Source organism: Rhinatrema bivittatum, chromosome 2, assembly GCF_901001135.1.
Source record: "Rhinatrema bivittatum chromosome 2, aRhiBiv1.1, whole genome shotgun sequence".
NCBI classification, from domain to species: Eukaryota; Metazoa; Chordata; class Amphibia; order Gymnophiona; family Rhinatrematidae; genus Rhinatrema; species Rhinatrema bivittatum.
In genome coordinates this window covers 211,811,619-211,833,687 of record NC_042616.1, presented here as the reverse complement: position 1 = coordinate 211,833,687, position 22,069 = coordinate 211,811,619, and the positions used below count along the sequence as shown (strand labels likewise).

The 22,069-nt window shown below is 45.3% G+C and overlaps 1 protein-coding gene across 8 annotated transcripts in view; it reads right to left on the bottom strand.

The window, feature by feature from the left end:
• Positions 1-22,069, bottom strand: part of STK31 (serine/threonine kinase 31) — a 482,717-nt gene that overhangs the window by 23,874 nt on the left and 436,774 nt on the right. For all 8 annotated transcript variants that reach the window (XM_029589101.1, XM_029589104.1, XM_029589105.1 and 5 more), the window contains 2 exons: positions 14,516-14,665; positions 1,135-1,254 (listed from right to left, as the gene is read on the bottom strand). In XM_029589101.1, coding sequence (XP_029444961.1) covers positions 1,135-1,254; positions 14,516-14,665 — 270 coding nt within the window. The remainder of the gene's footprint in view (positions 1-1,134; positions 1,255-14,515; positions 14,666-22,069) is intronic.

The window sequence follows — 22,069 nt, the reverse complement described above, 5'->3', positions numbered from 1 at the left end:
TTTGAAGTCCTTCACAGTTCTGGTCTTCACCACTTCCTCCAGAAGGGCATTCCAGGCATCCACCACCCTCTCCGTGAAGAAATACTTCCTGACATTGGTTCTGAGTCTTCCTCCCTGGAGTTTCAAATCATGACCTCTGGTTCTGCTGATTTTTTTCCCTGATGGAAAAGGTTTGTCGTTATCTTTGGATCATTAAAACCTTTCAAGTATCTGAAAGTCTGTATCATATCACCTCTGCTCCTCCTTTCCTCCAGGGTGTACATATTTAGATTCTTCAATCTCTCCTCATAAGTCATTCGATGAAGACCACCCACCTTTTTGGTCGCCCTTCTCTGGACCGCCTCCATCTTGTCTCTGTCTCTCTGGAGATACGGTCTCCAGAACTGAAGGGCATGGCACAGAAGTGAGGCAGCAAATTGCTAGCCCAGGCTCCGCTCACCCTCTTTCCCAGGGAGATTGCATTGCCAAGGCTGGCAAGCATGAGGGGAGGCAACGTCATTCAGGGCTCCCGCCCATGGAGACTATTTCCTTGAGATGTGTGTAGGATGAGCTCTCCTCCCCACCGAAACGGCATGGTCTTCGATCCTTCCACAGTCTGCATACTCCAGTCCTGTAAACACTGTGGAATAAAAGAAAACAGATAGAGCAAAGAGGACAAGTACAAATCCTGCAGGAGCAGTTTGTTTTTTTTTTTAACAGACTGCACAAGGGAGAACCCACCTTGCAGCCAGCAGACAGTTGGAAAAGAAAGAAAAAAAAAGCTGAATACCATGAAAAACTTTTTGTTTTGTTTTGTTTTTTTTTTTTTAATTAGAAAGAGCATGAGCTCCACAACCGCAAGACAACAGCTCAGTGGAGAAGAGACTGAGGGGCTCTGCCTAGAGGGCACGGTGACTACAGCTGCACATGCTCGGTAGGGCATGCTGAAAGCTCTAGAATCTTTGAGATTAAAGTTCCGTGCTGAGCTCCATCCGATGTCACCCATGTTTAAGGACTACCATCCTCCTTGTCCTAGGAGAATATCCTTTACAGTAAGGTATTTGCATAATTTAAAAGCAAGAAACCCAATGTTTTGTATAGATAAAGCAGTAACCGTTAAAATTGTTGAAGTCACTTTTGTATGATGTATCATACCCACAACAGAAGGCAACCATATGCATACATATCCGTAGATGGAGAGGCTGGCTGTCCCATTTTTAATTCAGGAGCTGCCAAGATCAGACTACCAAATGAATTTACAGAGCTACGTTGGTCCTGCAAGTAAACAATACATGAATGTGTCAACTTTTTGTCTAAATTAGATTTTTATGGGCATTTGTACAAAAAAAAATCCTCATTTTAATTCTGAACTACATTTTGCATTGCCTCTCATGGCAGAATTAAAGGCTGATTACATTACTGAGGAGCACAAGAAGTTATCAATACAAAAGAAAAGTATTTGGGGCCTTCAAACAAATTAGTTGAAAATAAGAACAGCAGACTGGAGAAGAGAAAGTGACAAAGTTATGCATAAAGAATCAGGCAATACTGGCTTTAAACTGAATGAAATGGCTACATCTTGAGATTCTACCTGCATACAAAAGTTTAAGATAACATTCGTTACGATTACTAAAGATAGTAATATATAAAATAATATTCTGATACAGACGTTCACAGAGAAACTATGCAGATCATACCAAGCATGGCAGCAGAGCAATATCTGTAACTCCTATGCTGTTCAAGCACATTTGCTCATTAACATTTTAATTGAATTTGCATATTCAGTTAGCATCATCCCCTAAAAAGTGCCTTATTTGTTTGGAATGTTAAATATCAAACTGCTTTTTAAATATTAAAAATAAATCTTAGGCAAGCAAATGCTAGTTTTGTTTGTTTTTTTTTAAGATGGGGGACTCTTGCTTCTCTGGGTTTCTAGATCAATCAGAACTAGAACTGGGATCCAACACCATTAGCTATCATTCACAACTATCCAGGGATTTTTTTGCCTTATTTTATATCCACTCCCAACTACTTTCCTTTGTCATTGTAGCGACAATCCCCAGCAGGGGGCAGAGAAGGGGGCATAGGTGGGAGCTGGAGTCCACGTATCATGGCTCTTTCTAGAACCCGCCAATAGGAAGTGGAGACTATGAGTGGTATACACTAGTGGTGAATAACCATATATGGAGGTGGTATAGCGCTAAAGAGTTCACTGATCCTTGTGGTGAATTAATATAATTAGTATAATTGCTTGGGTATCTAATTCCATCTAATTCCTGAAACAAGGGCGAACAGGAAAAAACTCCCTCAAGGCTCCGAAACAAACTAGCCCAATACCTGAAAATCAGGTTTGAACCACAGTTCATAACAAAAACCAAAAATAATAGAATCATTCTGATGGATTCCCTATGTTCAGCAGCTAACCGATAGGTAATCAGTCTTTCGGTACTAGCTCTCGGCCGGGATCCTGGACTGATCTGTGGTATTACAGGAATGAAAATTAGCAGGTAAGAACCAATTTTCCTTTCCTGTATATACCCAGATCAGTCCAATGAGATGTACCAAAGCCGCATTACACCAGGCGGGAACGCTCTCCCCAAAAAGCGCTCGGTCCGGATCCCTAACATCCAGATAATGCCTTGTGAAGGTATGCAGGGAAGACCAGACTCTGGCTCTACAAGTCTCCTCAGGCGACAACAACTTACACTCCATCCAAGAAGCCGCTTGCACTCTCGTCGAGTAGTTTTTAAACCAGTCGGGACTGGGTGACCCTTCCCGATGTAGGCCAAGCAAATTGTTTCCTTCAGCCAGTGAGCCAAGGATGCCTTAGATGACTTTTCACCCTTCTTCGGACCTCCAAAGAGCAAAAAAAGGTGATCCGATTTTCGAAAAGAGTTAATGACCTTCAAATACCGAAGGAGAACCCAACAGACATCTAACAGATGAAGATCTCTTCCCATAGCAGGGTCATGAGCCCAATCAGGGAATCCGGGTAACTCCACGGACTGATTAACATGAAAGGCAGGCACCACTTTCGGCAAAAAGGAAGGGACCATGCACAGGGACACCCTATCAGCTGAGATATGAAGGAAGGGACCCCCACAGGAAAGAGCCTGCAATTCTGAAATACGCCTTGCAAAACAGATGGCCACCAAGAACACCATCTTCAAGGTAAGGTCCTTTAAGGAAGCGTGACCCAGAGGCTCAAAAGGGGAATCACAAAGCACCCTCAACACCAGATTGAGATTCCACTTCGGGCATAACTTACGAAGAGGACGATGAAGGCGCTTCACGCCTTTCAGGAAATGGACAATGTCCGAGTGGCTGGCTAGAGGCCTGCCACTTACCTGCCCCTAGGAGACATCCCAGGGCCGAAACCTGAACACGCAGGGAACTATAAGCCAAACCTTTAGATAATCCCTGCTACAAAAACTCCAAGACCTGAGGAATGGTCACCGACAATGGCACTACACCCTGCTGGTTACACCAGACTTCAAACACCTTCCACACTTGAATGTATGCCATAGACGTCGAGGGCCGCCTGGACTGAAGCAGGGTGGAAATCACCTGTTCCGAATAACCTTTCATCCATAACCGCTGCCTCTCAAACACCAGGCTGCGGGAGAGAAGTGATCCTCCCGATCCGAAAAAATGGGCCCTTGTCGAAGGAGGTTCGGCAGATGAGCTAGGCATAGCGGGCCGTCTGTCGCCAACCATACCAGGTCCGCAAACCACGGCTGCCGCGGTCACTCTGGTGCCACCAGAATTACCGAACCTGGATGGTACTCTATGCACCGGAGAACGCACTCAATCAGGGGCCATGGAGGAAAGGCATACAGGAGGATTTCCGGTTGGCCACTTGCAGACTAGGGCGTCTACTCCTATCGCCCCAATTTCCTTCTTTCAGCTGAAGAACCGGTCCGTCTTGGCATTGACACAGGTCGCTATGAGGTCCAGTTGGGAACTCCCCATCGGGCACAAATGTGATTCCAACTCTCCCAGGATAGTTCCCACTCCCCGGGATCCAGCTGTTGACAACTGAGGAAGTCCGCCTGCATGTTGTCCACGCCTGCCACATGAGAGGCTGCAATGCCTTCCAGATGAAGCTCAGCCCAAGTGAAGAGGAGATGTGCTTCCTGTGCCATGGCCAGACTCCTGGTTCCTCCCTGGCGATTGAGATACATTATCGTGGTGACGTAGTCCGAGAAGACTCGAACCATTCTCCCCTGCACCAGGGACTGGAATGCCAACAACGCTTTGCAGACTGTCCTTGTCTCTAGGCGATTGATAGACCACGACCGTTTGGGTAAGGACCAGGTTCCCTGTGCCACATGACCGAGGCACACTGCTCTCCCCCCATCCTTGAAGGCTTGCATCCGTTGTCACGATCACCCAATCCGGGACTTCGAGGGGCATCCCCCCTCTGTAAATTGTCTTCCAACAGCCACCATTGCGGGCTGGACCCGATTCGCTGCGACAAAGGCAGGGGCAACTGGTATTGCTCAGACACTGGGTCCCACCACGACAGATCTCTCTGTAATGGTCTCAGGTGAGCGAAGGCCCAAGGCACAAATTCCAACGTCGAAGCCATGAACCCAAGAACTTGTAGGTAATCCCACACTCTGGGGATTGGAAGCTGTACAAGAGATGCACTTGTTTCTGCAATTTGTTCATCCTGTCATTCGTGAGAAACACCCTGCCCTGGAGGAGGGTGTCAAAAAGAGCTCCCAAATACTCCAGACACTGACGGAGTCAGATGACTTTTCGCTTCGTTGATTACCCAGCCTAGGGACTGGAGACAATGGATTACATGAAGAATCGTCCACTCGCCTTCCTCTTCTAACTTGGCTCGAATCAGCCAATCGTCTAGGTAAGGATGGACCATTGTCCCTTCCTTCCAGAGGGTCGCCGCCACCATGACCATCACCTTGGTAAAGGTGCACAGGGCCGTCGCCAGTTCAAACAGCAGCACCCGGAACTGAAAACGCTGACCCAGGATCTTGAATCGTAGGAATCTCTGGTGAGCGCTGCGAATCAGGATGAGTAGATTGGCCTTGGTGAGACCAAAGAGGCGAGGAACTCTTTTTCGAACCGCTGCAATGACTGTTCTAAGTGTTTCCATTCGAAAACGGGGCACCTTCAAGCAGCGATTCACCTTCTGTAGGTCCAGGATGGGTCGGAAAGAGCCCTCCTTTTTGGGAACCTTGAAATAAATGGAGTACTGTCCCCTCCCCCATTCCTCAGATGGCACAGGGACGATCGCTTTCAGGGCCAGCAATCTTTGTAGAGAGTGTCTTCTACCGCGGCTCGCTTGTTGTGGGAAACGCATCTCGATTCCACAAAGACCAGCACGAGAGGCCGAGAAAATTCTAAGGCATAATCTTCTTTTACCACCTCCAACACCCAGCGATCAGAGGTGACCCTGGCCCACTCCTCGTAAAATTGGGACAACCTGCCCCCGATCATCCCGTCCGAGGTGTGGGTGGGCCTGATTTCATTGGGCAGATTTCCCAGTTCCAGTTCCCTGGCTGAAACCACCTCTGGCAGGACGACTAGAGCTGCAAAATGTCTGTGTACAGGAAGAGGTCTGTCTGGAACCAAAGGGCGGAACACTCCTCCCCAACCTGCTGTTTCGGAAATCCTGAAAATGGGATCGAGGACCGAATGATTTCCTGTAGGGCTTTCTATATTCCGGCAGTTTATTGCCCTTGGAATCCCCCAGAGATTTCATCAGCTAATCCAAATCCTCTCCAAACAGCAACTTCCCTCGAAAAGGCAGACTGCACAGTTGCAACTTGGAGGAAGCATCCGCTGCCCAACTGCGGAGCCATAGGAGTTGCCGAGCTGCCACCGAGAAGACCATAGTCCGGGCCACCGAACGCACATAAAGCATCCGCCACATATCCTACCGCAGCCTCCAGACAAACCGCCTGAGAAGCTGACAAAATCCCAGAAGATGATGGGTCCTGCTGTTTTTGAATCCAACATAAGAACATGCCATACTGGGTCAGAGCAAGGGTCCATCAAACCCAGCATACTCTTTGGACGCGCTCTTTGCATCATGCTGGCACACACCGCCGCCCGAAGTCCTAAAGAGGAGTCCTCGAACACCCGCTTCAGATGCAGCTCCAGCTTGCGGTCCTGCACATCTGAGAGCAGCTGCTCCCGCCACTGGAATGATAGTCTTCTTGGTCACTGCTGATACAGCCGCATCCACCTTAGGTACCCTGAGGTGTTCTAAAATGTTCCTCCATTAGCGGGTAGATTTTTTGCATCACTCGGCTGACCTTAAGTCTTGCCTCCGGGAATTCCCACTCCCAACTGAAGAGCTTTTGAATCTTCTTTGGGATGGGAAAAGCACTAGGTGGACCCTGGAGACCGTCCAGGACTGGGTTCACTCCCTCGCTGTCGGAATCTTCCAGCGAGGGTCTCACCCCAATTCCTCAAGCACCTGGGTAATAAGGGGACACAATTCCTCCCTCTTAAACAGCCAGACTACGCGGGGGTAGTCTCCCTCCGCACTACACTAGGTTCTACTGGATCCTGATCGTCATCGCCCGTATCTACGTCTGGAGGGACTTCACCCTGATCTGCAGCGGTGTCTCTCGGGGGCGGAGTGGAATCGTCCTCCTGCTGGTCGACTGCACCCGCTAGATCCTCCTAAGCCAAAGATGGACAACCGACAGTTCGCAGATGGGGACGCTTGGGAACTCCTACGCTCCCATCCTGGGCTCTGCACTTTGTGAGCTTCTGAGCCAGAAATGCTTCACGCATGTGCAGCACAAATTCTGGTGAAAATTCCCCCGGTCCCGTCTTGTCACTGCTAAAATCAGTGTCCATGTCTCTTGATTCCTCCAATCTCAGAGTCTGCGCAGTGGGGGACTATCATCCTGGGAGACCTTTTCCACAGGGTGTGCAGTGGGTGTTGGGTTCCTTCCATTAGACCCAGCCTCTGAGCCTGACCTGTGTGCAGACTTTTTAGGTTTGGTCCTCTTGTCTGAGGCCCCTTTCCCACCCAGTGCACAGTCCATGCAGAGTGACAGAGGGTCTAAATAAGCTGACCATACCCCGCAAGCCTTACAGGGTTCCACCAGAGGAGTTTCTGCCATGTCCTCATGCAAAAAGGGGCATATAACTCCCCCCCCCTAAGAAAACAGGTGCTGCCACCCAGCCATGGTGACCCCCACCAAAAATGCCGTGAAAATCGGCCCCAGGAATGCTGGGGAGCCATGTGTGAGGTTGAAAAACAAAAAACAAAATGGCCACCGCAGTAAAAATGAGGCAGGGAGCCTAAAAACTACCTTGGAGGTTCTTACCAGGGCTGAAACACTTTCCCCTCCTCTTCAGTGGTCTGCCTGGCTCTGCACCACCGGGCAGATGATTTACCCTGGGAGCCGCGGAGAACAGAGAGCTGTTTTTTGTGTAAAAAAAACAAACCAAAAACTAACTACTAGTAACAGAAAAAAAATAAAGTCTAAGCTAAGAATAATAGAAAAAAATCCCCAAAGGGGCTACTTCCCTGTACTGCAGACACTGAGGGGGAGTTTCAACAAAACCTAAATCTTGCTGATTTTTGATGATTGTACTCCATATTACTGGAATGGTTGTTTTGCAGGTACCTACCAAAACCAGGGCATACCCCCACAGCATGTGAAAAAAGGAATTTTATGGTATCTAGTAGCAAAGGATATAGTTTGTTGAAGCCTCAGTACCTCTGAACTATTCTCAGGGCACACCCACTCCATTAGGAGCATACTCTGCACGTCTGAATGAAGAGGAAAGGCTTTAGATGATCTTCTGCTTCCTTACAGATTAGGGTCTCATACTGGGACCTCCACAACTTGAAAAACTGTTGTCCTAACGGACATGACCACCTAAGATATGAGAGAATTTTAAATTTTTTTTTTTTTTTTTTAAGAAATAGGCAGTAGACAAAGCTATTCTGACCCTCTGATGCCACCTGTCCTTCCTCTAAGGACTAACTGCTGTCTACATCCTCAATTTCCTTCAGAACAGAAAAAAAAATAGGCGTACTCTTTGAGTCAAGCCACTGCATTAAATACTATTGTGGATAATTAGGCTCTGACACCCCCACATCCAGCAGCTAAAATGACCAGAGCAGAGCCCTGACCTGTAGTGGCTGCGGGCTTCCCCCACAGGTCTCTGTAAAAACAGAATGACTGCTGTAAAATGCCAAAGCAAAAACAATTCTGGGGTACAATTCCCTAGAGAGAAAGGGCAGGGCCAGGCATAGCTTGAGCACAGGTTTCCCCCACAAGGGAGAACATAACGGACCCCCTTTCTCTGAAGACCCAAGGCCTCAGGCTTGGGAGGAGAAACAGGATGGAATGACCAGCAGAATACAATAATGGCGCTTATTGCTACCAAAATCGCCGCCTGAGAGGAAGAAATAAAAATGTACTCCAGTGCCAGACTCAACTGCTGCCGCGTCTGCATCCAAAGACCTGACCATAAGCGCAAGTACTGCTGAACTTCTGCTGTCAGACTCATAGGCCATCGCAAGGCTCCTCTGAAGAATCACTGCTCCACATGCAAACAGGACAGCAAGAACAGACACTGCAGCAGAAGCACTGGCTCACAAACTGCAACACTAACCGGATTCTATTACAACAAAGTCAGGAGCTGCACAGAAATATCGCAGGCCTGAAGACAAGCAGGCGTGGCAGGTCCACTCCTACTCTGGCTCAAATATACCTCCCCTGCTCACTAGACACTTACTTCAGCAGAAGCAGCTGAACTCATTTTTCTCCATTTTCTTTTTTTTATTTAATACAAGTTTTAATAAACCAGAGGGAGAAATTTCAAACAGAAGCTCCTCTTGAGCCAAAACAAGTTCCCACCCTCTAAACTCTAACAGCGTTTCCCAACCGGTGTGCCATGGCACACAAGTGTGCAGTGATGCAGTTGCAGTCTCGTTTCCTGTTTTCCTCCTGGCTTGTAAAATGTCCTCCTGTCAGCAGGGGGTGTCAGAGAGCACTTATCGGCAGCTGCTCCTGCTTCCCCCTCTGCTGGCTCTTCTCTGTAACAAACTGCACAGGGCTCTGCAGGCTGCTGAGAACTGCTAGCCCAGTGCAGTTCAGGCTGCAGAGGGAGCTGGCAAAGGAGGAAGCAGCAGCACTTTGTAAGCCTCCTCCCAGACTTTTGCTGTTCAGGAATTGGGGATGGAGTGGAGAAAGGTACAGATAAATGTGCCACAGTGTATGGGGGGAGAGGGAAGGGAAGGTGATGCCAGGAAATGTGGGAAAGGGAATTTGATGATGCCAGGGGTTAGGGGCGAAAGGTGATGGGAGAGGGAAGAGGATGATGATTCAAGGGGGTGGGGAGGGAAGGTGGTGATGCCAGGGAGTGAGGTTGAGGAAAGACACCAGGGTGTGGGGGAAACTGAAGACTGATAATGGGGGAGAGAAAAGATGATGATCCTAGGAAGTGAGGGAGAGAGGGCAAGCAATGCTAGGGTTGAAGGGAAAGGGAATAGATGATTGGCAAGGAGAGTGAAGGGAGAGGAATGAGAAAGCGATGCCACCAAGGGATGGAGAGAGGGAAACTGATGCCAGAGGGTGAGGGAAGGGGTGGAGGAAGAGGGAATGAGATGTCAGGGGATGGAGGTAAAGGGAAGATTATTATGCTAAGGTGTGAGGGAGAGGAATGAATGCAGAGGGAAGGAAATGTCCAGAGGAGAGGGAAGGTGGTGATGATGCAAGGGTGTGGGGAAGAGGTGATGGAAGGTAATGATGACTGAGAATGGGGGAGAGGGAAGGTAATGATGATGATGCCAAGGGGTGAGGGAGAGGGATGGAGGCAGAGGGAATGAGATGCCAGGGGGTAAGGAGAAGAGGGAGAGAGAAGGTAATGTGAGGGATGGGGTGGGGAAGAGGTGGTGATGCCTGGGATGGAGGAAAGATGGAGGCAGAGGGAAGGTGATTATCATGTCAGGGGGTGGGGGAGAGGGATGGAGGGGGAGGGAAAGTGATAATGAAGATACCAGAGGTGAGGAGGAAGAGAGACAGATGATGATGCCAGGGGGAGGGGGGAGAGGGGTATAAGGATATGGAAGGTAGTGATGTCAAGGGTGAGGACGTGGAGAAAGAAGGGGGTGATGCAAAAAGGTGGAGAGTGGTGGAAAGTCCGGGAAGGTGATGATGAATCAAGGGTGGGGGAAGAGGTGGTAGGAATGGGAAGGTGATGATGGTGGGAGAGGAGATGAAAAGGTGATGTTTATGCCAGAGAGTGAGGGAGAGAGAAAGTGATGAGGTGGCCAGGGGGTGGAGGATAGGGAAGGGAAGAAAGTGATGATGCCAGGGAGTAGGGGAAGAGGGAAGAGAGGAGAAAGTGATGAAGGGGAAGTGGGTGATGTGCCACAATGAAGTGACTCCTGCACCAGATGTGCCACGAAACAAAAAAGATTGGGAACCACTGCTCTAACAAATCCCCTCTGTGGCCGGAAGCCTCACACATGGCTCACTTAATTGGGAAGCACCAGAAACCTGGCCTGCAGGTCACTGTCAAAGCAGAAGAGGCTGATAAAAGCAGAACTTCCCCAAACATTTTCCACCAGGCCAGGCAAAAGGAAAAGCCTAGGAATCAAATTCCTGATGGACCAGACAAATATGTCCTGCCATCTGCTGGAGAAAGAATACTGGCGTTTTTCTGGAGATGCACCATGGTAACTACCAATGATTATGTCATGGTAAGAGGCTGTGTGCCCTCTGTCTTTAAGGAAAAAACGCACACATCTGGTCTGGTGTCGCAGAATAAGGAAACACTATTTTAGGGCAACCAAAAGAAAAAGGAAAAAAAAAAGGTCTTACTACAAAGATAAAACAGTTCCCCTAGAGTGGCATTCTGAGAAGAAAGGGCCAGAATGCCAAACAGCAACCTGCTCAGGTAGCTTAAAAATGGATGGTTTGCCTCCACAGCTGAAGAAGCTGCATTTCTAGATGTAAGAAAGTTATTTTTAGTCACACTCAGGACTGGCCAGCAAAAATAAATTATCTTGGCATCCAACTTGAGATTTGGAATATTAAGAATAGACAAGTTTAAACTGTTGTGTAACAGCCAGTTGGACTTGAAAGTTTGGCTAGAGAAAGAACCCGGGGAAGGGTTTTTAAGACAGCTGGAGTTGAGCCATCATCATTATTCAAATTTTGAATATTCATTATTCGAGAAACCTTGACATTAGAAACAGATTGGGAAAATATGTAAAAAGTCACAGAAAGAAGGAAAATAAAGACGTAAAAGAAAAATAATCCCCAATGTACAGATTGCAAAATGGGGAAAATATAAAAACAAAACGCAAAAAAAACCCCCAAAACCTATATATACATGTCTAAAGTCACATAAAAAAGGAAAAAAACAGAAGAAAATTACACCCAATATACAAGATCTCAAAGGGGAGTGTGTGAAGACATATATATATTAAAAAAAAATACAGCTTCTATAATACAAGCAACTTACAGATGATCCTATTCTGCAAGAATCTTTCAAACTGCTCTGGATCACAAAAAAAAACAAACAAAAAACACACACACTTAGCATTCCCTAATTCAGTGTTTCCCCAACCAGTGTAGCTTCAGACGTGATTAGGTGTGCTCTCAACACCTTGCAGAAACTAGAGAGACACCATTTATGTAGGAGCTCCTTTCTGAGAACATGCGTAGTCATGCATGCCTCTCCTTCCTAGCATGAGCTCCGGAGTGTGGTACTTAACAGGCAGCATGCAAGGCAAGAATAGCTGGGCCTTGCTTTGTGCAGCACACACATTGCACACAGCACTTCTGCATCTTCCCCTTATTGGGTCTGTTCCTTTGAGTCCTTCCAGCCTGTCTTATCCCAGCTTGAATGAGATGTGCACTAAGCACTGAATGCGACTCACTCAGTGGTGGAAGCAGCGCAGTGGAGGGGATCTGGTAATCAAATGTGACAGTCAAGATAACTGAGCCAGCTGCCCACACCACAATGACTTTTCTTCTCCTGCACTTGTATATAGAGGGAGATGCTCCACTGAGATGTGTTTGTGTGTATACCCATACCCTCTCTCTCCCTTTGTTTTAATATTTGGAAGAGAAACTGGTGGGGCTTTTAGTGTTTTCCTAGCTCTTCTTTTGGCTATATGAGGCCTCTCTCCTTATCTATACTGCCTGCCCCATGGAGACTGGTGTGCTACACAATATTTTTGTTAATACAGGTATGCCTTGGGCTTGATAAGATTAAGAAATACTGTCCTAATTTAACATAGCATTTGCAAAGAAACTAACAGGAAGGCGGCATCCTTTTTTTTCAAGAAAAATAACTTTTGCCTTTGAATATTCTTAGCTATATCAGGGAAAAATAGCTAATTTGTAGCACAGGAAATAAATTTCTTTAAGTCTAAAAAATTCATTTTTAGAGTCCAATTCTTATCAGGGTTTAATGCATAAGTAGCCAACAAAATTGCTGCTGATGAAATTTCTGGCAGATTTTTGTAGGAAGGCAGTCAAATTTAAACTCTCAGAATACAAATTAGATATTGTGGAAGAGTTTACCAAGGGTTCCACCTTCTCCTTAGTCGGAAGATAAAAAGCTTTCGTTATAGTGGAACTGTATCACAAAGAACTTTTAACATTTCAACATAAAACTTCTTAGTATATCCAAAGATGACTGACAACTTTGGAAAAATCAAAAAGCACAAATTAAGCCTCCTTGCATAATTTTCCATATTTTCTCATTTACAATGTAAAACCTTGTTATCCTTAATTAAGGCTGTAGAACAATTCTGCAAAGTAGTAAATTGTCTATCCAATTTAATAATCTTCCTCTCTTGATCTTGAATTTGTTAGGCATGGGAACCCACTTGAAAATGCATATATTCCAAAGATGATAAAGTTCTATCAATTTTGTTTGTGAAGGATTGTTCCAGTCCCAAGATAACTCTCCATAATATCACTAGAGTTAAATGTGATGGCTTAACTAAGGTAGAGTGAGAGTTCAAACCTTGACCTGTGTGAGGGCCAATTGCACCACAGAGAGAGAACTTCAAAACCTTCTGCCAGCACAGAGCTGGTCCCAACACTGGGAGGGAGATTGGAAGTCTTTCAGTACCTGCCTTCCCACCTCCAAATCTGCGTACTGCTCCAAATCAACATTAGATGGAATTTGAGTGTCAGGGTTAAGTAATACGGATGCCTCACTAGGAACAGAAGTTGAGCCTTCAAGCACTTGTATTTCTGACATTTTACCCACGTCAGACATAAAATTATACATGTCCAAGCTTGAATGGGAGACTGGAAAGGGGACACCAGTCTTGATTGGGATAGAACGAATTGCCTCCTTCCTCTTCTTACACATGTGCCAGGCACAAAATAGCAGCACCCTGAAGAGATCCAAAAGAAAACATTTCTAGAGGTGGCCAGTTTGGCATGTGCTGCAGATGATACATAGGAATCTGGCACCTCTCAATGACATTATCCCAAGACTGCCACAACAGCTTCCAGGTGGAAGAGGCCCCAATCAAGGATGCACCAAAGGTAGGGCAATATGACATCCTTCAAGTCCACACTCCTCCACTTGCAGCTCAAGGCACAGTTTATGTAGGGATCTGGCACCTATTGATGACATCATCTCAGGAGTGCCCCAATAGTTTGCAGGTGGAAGAGGCCCCAATCAAGGACATACCAAAGATAGAACAAGACGAGACAGCCTCCATGTCTGTGCTACCCCATCAGCCATCTTTAAAAGGGACAGCATATAGGTGGCTAGCTTGTTTGAAAGAAACCTAAAATTGAAGAGGGGACAAGAAGCACCTGGAAGGAATATGGATCACGCACAAAGCTACTGCCATACTAATTCAATTTCATCCATTTGCATGGACTGCAGTTCCTTATTTATAGATGTGGGACCCAAATCAAAGTCCAATTTTAAAGAGCTTTTAAAAAAAAAAAAAAAAGTTCTATCATTTACATAAACCACTAGATTTGACACATTCAGCAGAGAGGTAAACATGAAACCAACACTAAGAACATAAGATTTGACATACTGGGTCAGACCAAATGTCCATCAAGTCCAGGATCCTGTTTCCAATGGTGGCCAATCCAGATCTTAAGTACCTGGTAGGATCCCAAAAGGTATACAGATTCCTTACTGCTTGTCCCTGGGATAAGCAGTGGATTCCTGCAACATCACCTTAATTATGGTTTATGGACTTTTCTTCCAAGAACTTGTCCAACCCTTTTTTAAAACCTAGATACACTAAAGCTTTCACAACATCCTCCAGAAATGAGTTCCAGAGCCTATTCGTACAAATTAAAAGTTCTTCTCCCCTTGCATTACAATCAGCCAGACCACTTCCTCAATCTGAGTACTCTCATGCTCTGCTGTCTGCATTACCACATATGTACAACACATGTACCTTTAACTGTATATTATCAGAAAATGCATTATATACACAAGCATTCAGGATCTGATCTTACACTAAAGACAAGTTCATCCCAATTTAAATGTGAGATGCCTTAAAATAATGCATGCTTTAAATTTTATTTACCGCTGTTTTGGTGAAGTCAAAATCTCCAACTATTCCTCTCTCACGACCCAAGGCAAATGTATTATTCGGATTTACTGATCCATGAATTAAATCAGATTTGTGCAAAGTCTGCAAACCACACGCTATACCTTTCATCACTTTTACAATTTCCTGGATGAGAAAAGAAAAGGAAAATATTTTCAAAACACTGCTTCTTTAGATAACTACTTAGGACAGCAAAAATCACAAAATAAAAGAAAAAGAAAGATAACCAAACATCTCAACTTGACTGCTTAGCACAACAAAGTGGCATTTAAGGGCAAGTAATTTGAAAGCTGACTATGTACAAAGGCTAGTGTCATATGTATACCACTATTCTATAACACAACAGAACCCTGAAAGGAAAAAATATATTTAATAGTTCTATATCTTGAGAATTCTGGTATATGCTCTGGGTTTTCTGCAGCCAAGTACTGTATGGTCCATAGTGGGAGCCATCACAGTGAGGCTCAGGTCTTCACACAGGAGCCAAGAAAGGAACTTCAGGTTCTGAAATACTAGTCCTAAAATTGGGGGATTTTAAAAAAAAAAGTGAATGGGTCTTTTGCTTGCTTTTTTTTTTTTATCCATCAGTTTTCTCCTGCTCTTTCTGGGCTGGTAACTGGGGATTTTCCCCTTATTTTATATCTTCTCCCAATCTGCTTTAAGTCAGCCATCACAGTATCCCTAGCCCACCTGGTGAGTGCCAGACCTGAGGTGGGAACTGAACAATGATATATTGCACTGAGCCACAAGACTGGCCCCAGTGAGTGTGTTCTTCTGCCTTGTTCACCTCCTCTCCCCCATGGAAATTAAAACTCTGTTGTGCAAGTTTAACAAGTTAACTTGAGTTTTGCTAGGATAAAACACTGCTTTAAATCCAATGCTTTACAGCTAAATATGAAAATATGAAGTTATGTTGACCATCTATTACCAGAAAATATTAATAGTTTGCATGACTGCATACATAAAGGAACTACATAAAACTTAACTTATTAACACATTATTCTGTGTCAAGACACACATCCACTTAATTTTAAATATTTCATATAAACAACTCCAAGAATTCTGGTATTTGGCTACAGTTCTGTGTTTATTCTAATCAGTAGATATAAATGTTCGGTTCTGGAAAAACTGGGAATTATTAGGGAGAGTAGAGGAGAAAGAGTGATTTTATTTTATAACATTTGGAAAAAAAACCCTGAAAAATATTACAAAAGACTGTCTCAATATGAACACGGAAAGTTGCCTTTTTTTTTTTTTTTTTAAATAACTACTTAAAATATTGCTACTGCTGCCCTTCAGTCTTTCAAACACGTGAATATTTTTAAAAGGTATGTTATTTAAAAATGTAAGTTAGATAATTCCAATATACAATAGGCCTTGACAATTATATGATCCATGATACCTAATTTTATTTATTTTAAGTGTGTGATGATCACAATAAAAAGTTCTGAATCATGTGGGGTCGATCTTTCAGACATGAATTCTGAATAGACTTTGAATATCTTGAGCAATGCTAGTGTTTCCTAGAATGCGTTTGTGACCCGGGTCTAACAGTGCCTCCCTGCTCCCAAGCTTATAATAAACCAGGACGAGGAACTGGGACAAAGCCAAAATGGATTGTATTCTCTTCGGGTGATGCTTCAGACTTGTTTTAATTAGCTTGGGATTTCTAATTGTTCCTAGCACCAGCAAAAAAAATATCATGGAGTTTGAAAGGAGAAATTTCCTTACCTGTTAATTTCACCTAGATAGGATTTTAGACAGTGCTGGGGAAGAGCTAGCTGTTGTGGTACATATGGGGACTGACAACATAGGAAACTGTGGTAGGGAGGTTCTGGAATGAGAAATTACTATTTACCTAATAATTCCCTTTTCCTTAAGGTGGATAGATGGATTCAAGACCAGTGGGTTATGCACCTCTACAAGCAGATGAGATGAAGCAAACAGATGTCACAGTATATATAAGTCCTGCTGTGACATCAGCCTGCCAATACTCTCTTCAAAAGCAACTGTGGACAGACTAACAAAAACTTGATTAAAAACAGACAACCATTTCTGTACTCAACCAATAAGAAACACTAAACTCAGGCATAATGTATGCATACTAGTCTAAGTACTGGATGAACACTTACCAGTAATCCCCTGAAACATGCAGTCACACAGAAGGACCATCACACAATCATTTGGCAGCTAAGGGCAGGAAGCTGAATCCATCTATCCACCTTAAGGAAAAGGAAATTATCAGGCGAGTAGTGATTTCTCATTTCCTAGCATATGAATAGATGGATTCAGGACCAGTGGGATGTACCCAAGCTACTCCAAATAGGGTGGGAGGCTGCCTGCGGTCCAGTCAACACCGCACATGCAAAGGCTGCATCCTCCCGGGCCTGCACATACAGACGATAATAGCTGAAAAAGGTGCGCAAGGAGGACCATGTCGCAGCTCAGCAAATGTCGACAGGAGACAACCATCTAACCTCCATCCATGATACTGCCTGAGCCCTAGTGGAATGAGTCCTAACCTGAGCAGGCAATGGCTTTTCAGCAGCCACATATGCGGCTGTGACCACCTCCTTAATCCTCCTTCATGTAGCCTGTGAAGCTGGTTTGCCCTGTTTTCCTCCACCAAGAAGGACAAAGAGGCGATCCATCTTTCGGAAAGGTTTACAAACCTCCAGATACCTCACATGTGAGGACTACCATCCTGCATGTCCTAGGAGAAAATCCGAGACCACTTTAGGCAAGAATGAAGGAACAGTACACACAGCTGTATCATTCCTGGAGTCACCTGAAGGAATGACTCCCGGCAAGATAAGGCCTGCAGTTTGGAAATTTGACATGAAGAACAAATTGCCACCAGAAACTGTTTTCAAGGTCAGTAACCACAAGGAAAGGCTATGCAATGGTCAAAATGTAGGGCCTGCCAAGAAATCCAACATCAGATTAAGATTCCACAAGAGTACCGGTAACCACACGGGAGGACAAAGATGTTTCACTCCCCTCAAGAAACGGGCCACATCTGGATGAGCCGATAAGGATATACCATTCTCCTGGCCCCTGAAACAGGCAAGAGTCGCTACCTATACCTTCAAGGAATTAAGGGCCAACCCTTTATTCAACCCATCTTACAAAAATTCCAAAATGAGTGGGATCTTAACTGAACCAGGAAGCACTAAGAAACTATCACTAAATCTTGATAACAGTGTGTTTTGATCCAATGGTCTCCCGCCAAGATCCAACTATTGAGAATACTGCCTTCTTTCAACACCTCCATCCGTAACCTTGGTGTCATTTTTGACCCTTTTCTGTCTTTTCGTCCACATGAGAAATGTGCTTAAATCTGGTTTCTATAAGCTGCAACTTCTTTGCGGCCTTAAACATCTGCTAGAGAAGCCTGACTTCAGGAGAGTAGTTCAAACATCAATTTTACCCATGGTCAATTATTGTACTTCTATACTTCTCAAACATCCTGATGATCAGACCTTTGCAATTATTGCTTAATGCTACTGCTTGCCTAATCTTCCGTTGTAGAAGATATGACCACATCACTTCCGTGCTCATGGAACTCCATTGTCTTCCCATGACAGAATGGATTAAATATAAATTTCCATTACCTCTTTTAAATTGATCTCTTCAATGTCACCATGGCTACTGCGTTACTACACTTATATTGCCTCACATGCCAACTGTGCTCCTCACAAAGGGGCCTGCTGGATGTACCTTCTGTGCACCATGCTCAACTATGCTGCATCCAAGATTGCACATTCTCTGTGGCTGCCCTGATTTATTGGACGCTTAACCAGAGGCTTTACATATGGCAGATAGCTTAAAAACTTTTAAAACCATGTTGAAGACCTGGTTATTTAAGCAAACTTATGACTAGATATCAGGATTTTATTTTACTTTCAACATTGGTCTCAGTAGTCTTTATGGGGCTGGTCCCATTTTTTTATGGGTTTTTTTTTTTTTTAAATATATTTGTGTGTTGTAACTTTTATGCTTTTATTTTATTGTATGTTGCCTAGTCTTTATTTTAGACGATTCACAAATCTAAATAAAGATCTTCACACCAAGCCTCAAACACTTGCCCAACCCATACATAGGTTAAGGAAGTGGAGAACTTTTGTGCTCATAGCAAGGTGGCAATCACCAGAGTAGAATATCCACACTTCAGCAAGTGAGCCCTCTCAAGGGCCATATCATAAGACAAAACTGAGTCGGATCTTCGTGAAGGACAGGTTCCTACTGCAACAGATTCCCGTGCGCAAGAAGGCTGAGGGGGGAGTCTACCAGGAGCCTTTACAGATCTGCATACCATGGTCTTCTGGGCCAATCTAGTGCCACCAGAAGCACCACCCCCCCTGTGACTTTAGACCCTGTGAACTATTCTACCCAATATCGGCCATGGGGGGAAAGGCATACAGCAGCTTGTCCTCCAGCCGGACTAACACGAGAGCATCGATACCCAAGGACTTTGAAACAGAAGGACTCACAGACAGCAGTTCATGCCCTTGAGATCCACTGTGGGATGTAAAGAACAGTCCTTCTGCAAAATAAATGGAACACCACCTGCGACCTCGCTACACTGGGGATAGGGGAACCGCTGCCCGCAAAAGCTGCAGTTTCAGCAGAGAGTCATGGACCGTCCGATGTTTGGCTGGAGCAGAACAGGGGGTGATCATGAAGATGTCTCAAATGAGAATGTAGGTCCAAGGCATAGCTGGAGTGCATTTCTCCAACACCAATTGATCAATAGTTTTGTGGGTCCACTCTCCCTGCAGAACTCCTGCAGGTGCATTGAGCAAGTGAACCTGCTAAACCTCAGGAGTATGCTCTGCCACCGGAAGAACAGATATCCTCTCTGTCTTCTGGTTCCACGAAAGGACAGACCCAGGCCCCTGGGTCCCAAATATGCAGAAGTAGCTCCCCAAAAATTGTCTACCTTGCTGGTATCATGGTGAAGCTTGAAATTGTTCACAACCTCTGCCAGCCTTATAGAAGTGGCCCTTATCTTTCAGCAAGCGTTGGAGCTTAGGATCACAGAGATTCTGAACCATCTGGTTCAGATTCTCCCGAAACAGAAGCCAGCCAGTAAAAGGCAACTTCCCCAGGCGAGTCTTAGACCAAGAATCGGCTGCCCAATTGCCATAGCCACAAGATCTGATGCATTGCAATTAACAGGGCCACCAAGTGGAGCTATGTAATAAATCATAGAGTGTCCACCAAGAAGGTGGCAACAGATTCTATCCTGGCTACCTCTTTGCTCTCCGGAAGCTACTGGTTCCAATAAAGGACAGTTCGGACTACCAGAGCTGAGCAGACAGAAATCTGTACCACTGTCACCAAAACAATGAACAAGCTTTGCAGAGGCGGCTCCATCTTTCTGTGCTATGGATTCTTTAAAGATGCACCCCCTTTAACCGGAATAGTGGTGATCTTGGTCATGTGACCAAGGCATCCACTATGGTAACCTGAAAAAAAAATTCTGCAGTGCAGCAAGAAGGGGGTACAGCCATTGCAGGAAGGCTACTCCTCTGAGGCCTGACTTTGGAGACTCCCATTCTGCTACCATCATCTCCTCCACCTCTAGGTAGAGAAGAAAGGCTGTAGTGGTCTTGCACTTCCCTTTAATAATGGGTTCCACATTGGAGTCTCCTGTGGTTTTAACTCTTCCAGTCAAAGGCACAAAATCACCTGCTCAATCAAAAACTCATCTCGGTGAAAAAAGCTAATGGCCGAGTTATCCGGAGGACCAGGAGGAACTTTCCCCTCATCAAAAAACGCTGAGCTTTCCACTTCCACTGGCTCCTCTACATCTCCAGAATCCTCCCCACAACAGCCCTGGTACCTATAGGGCTGTCTGCAGTTTCCTGACAGGAACTGGAGGGAAAAGGCCCATGTCAAGACCCTCAGCCCCTCTTGGGGGAATCCCCTGAGACACCTCTCCTACCCCTGCAAAAGCAAAGGCGGCCTAATGTAAAAAATGAAAGAATTCTGGGGCAAAATCTCCCTGGGGCACTGGGCTCAAAGTGCGTGTCCCCCTATGAAGACCCACCGAGGGTACAGCTGTCACCAGGATTCAGGATGAATCAAACTCCTTACCAGCTGCCATAGCTTCCCCGAACTCTGTGCCCAAACACACAGGAAACTCCAAAATGGCCATTTCTGAAGGCCACTCGGCAGACCGCATGCCAGGGTCTTCAGATAATGAACAGCGTGCCGAAAAAGAAAGCGGTTGGTGATGCGGGTGTCGGGCCTGCCACCGAGCAGTCGCCGGATCTCTCCCAGAAAGACCCTCTCTCTGAGGTGGCTCTGAGGACTCCGCAGGCCTCGCAGCACCAAGGACCTTGAAGTGAGCCTATCCATGTGCCCCTTTCACTAGCTCCACGGCCGGGAAGGCAGCTAATGCCGAGTCTCCTGCCACCCCTCCCCTCAGCCACAGAGGGTCAGAAGCATTTATGTCTGGCAGCTCTGCTGACAGGTGCCCTCTTCCCACTACAGCCCCAGAACAGCCAGCCTTTTTTTGAAAACTGTTCTGTGGAACGGGAGAGAGAGAGTGCACGCGCACTAAGGTGACAGGAGCAGAAAGAGGAGGAAAGCAGGAATACCTCCTCCCAGCTGGAATACAGATTACTTATCTAAATCTCATCCTCTTTTGGCTATTATTTTTTCAATTGCTCCACAGGTAGGCTCAACCAACTACCTTCTCAGAAGCTGAGATAATAAGAGGCTTTGACAAAGGTGAAAAATACCTGCTCATCCTCCTTGACCTTTCAGCCGCCTTTGACACAGTTAACCACAATATACTGTTGGAATGACTAACTCAAATCGGCTTAACTGACACCACCTTACAATGGTTCTCTTCCTATTTATCTGATAGAACATACTAAGTTTTAATCAATAACAACCCATCAAAAATCATCAACCTCAACATTGGAGTCCCCCAAGGATCAGCGCTATCTGCCACCCTTTTCAACATATACCTTCTCCCCATTTGCCAACTACTAAAAGAATATGGAATCACACACTTCATCTACACTGACGACATTCAGCTTCTAATTCCCATACAAAATTCAATCGAAGACACCTACAAGAAATTCTCAGATCTACTTATTTCAATTAAACATCTCCTAAATTCCCTGAAACTCATAATCAATTTTGACAAAACTGAAATACTACTGATGGACAAAAAACCCAATCCAACTCCGCCACCCCTGCCAATACTAGACAAACAAATGAAATCTATACTCCACCCACACCAGGAACCTCGGAATTATCATCGATAAAGAACTTTCATTCAAGAACCACATATCAAATAAAACTAAAGAAGGATATCACAGACTCCTAACCCTAAGACATCTGAAACCATTTCTCAACCCTTATGATTTCAGAACTGTCCTTCAACTACGTATTTTCTCCACCTTCGATTACTGCAACTCCTTACTAACTGGATTACCTTATTCAACCCTCAAACCACTCCAGCCACTGCAGAACTCAGCTGCCAGAGTCCTAACAGGAAAAAAAAGAAAT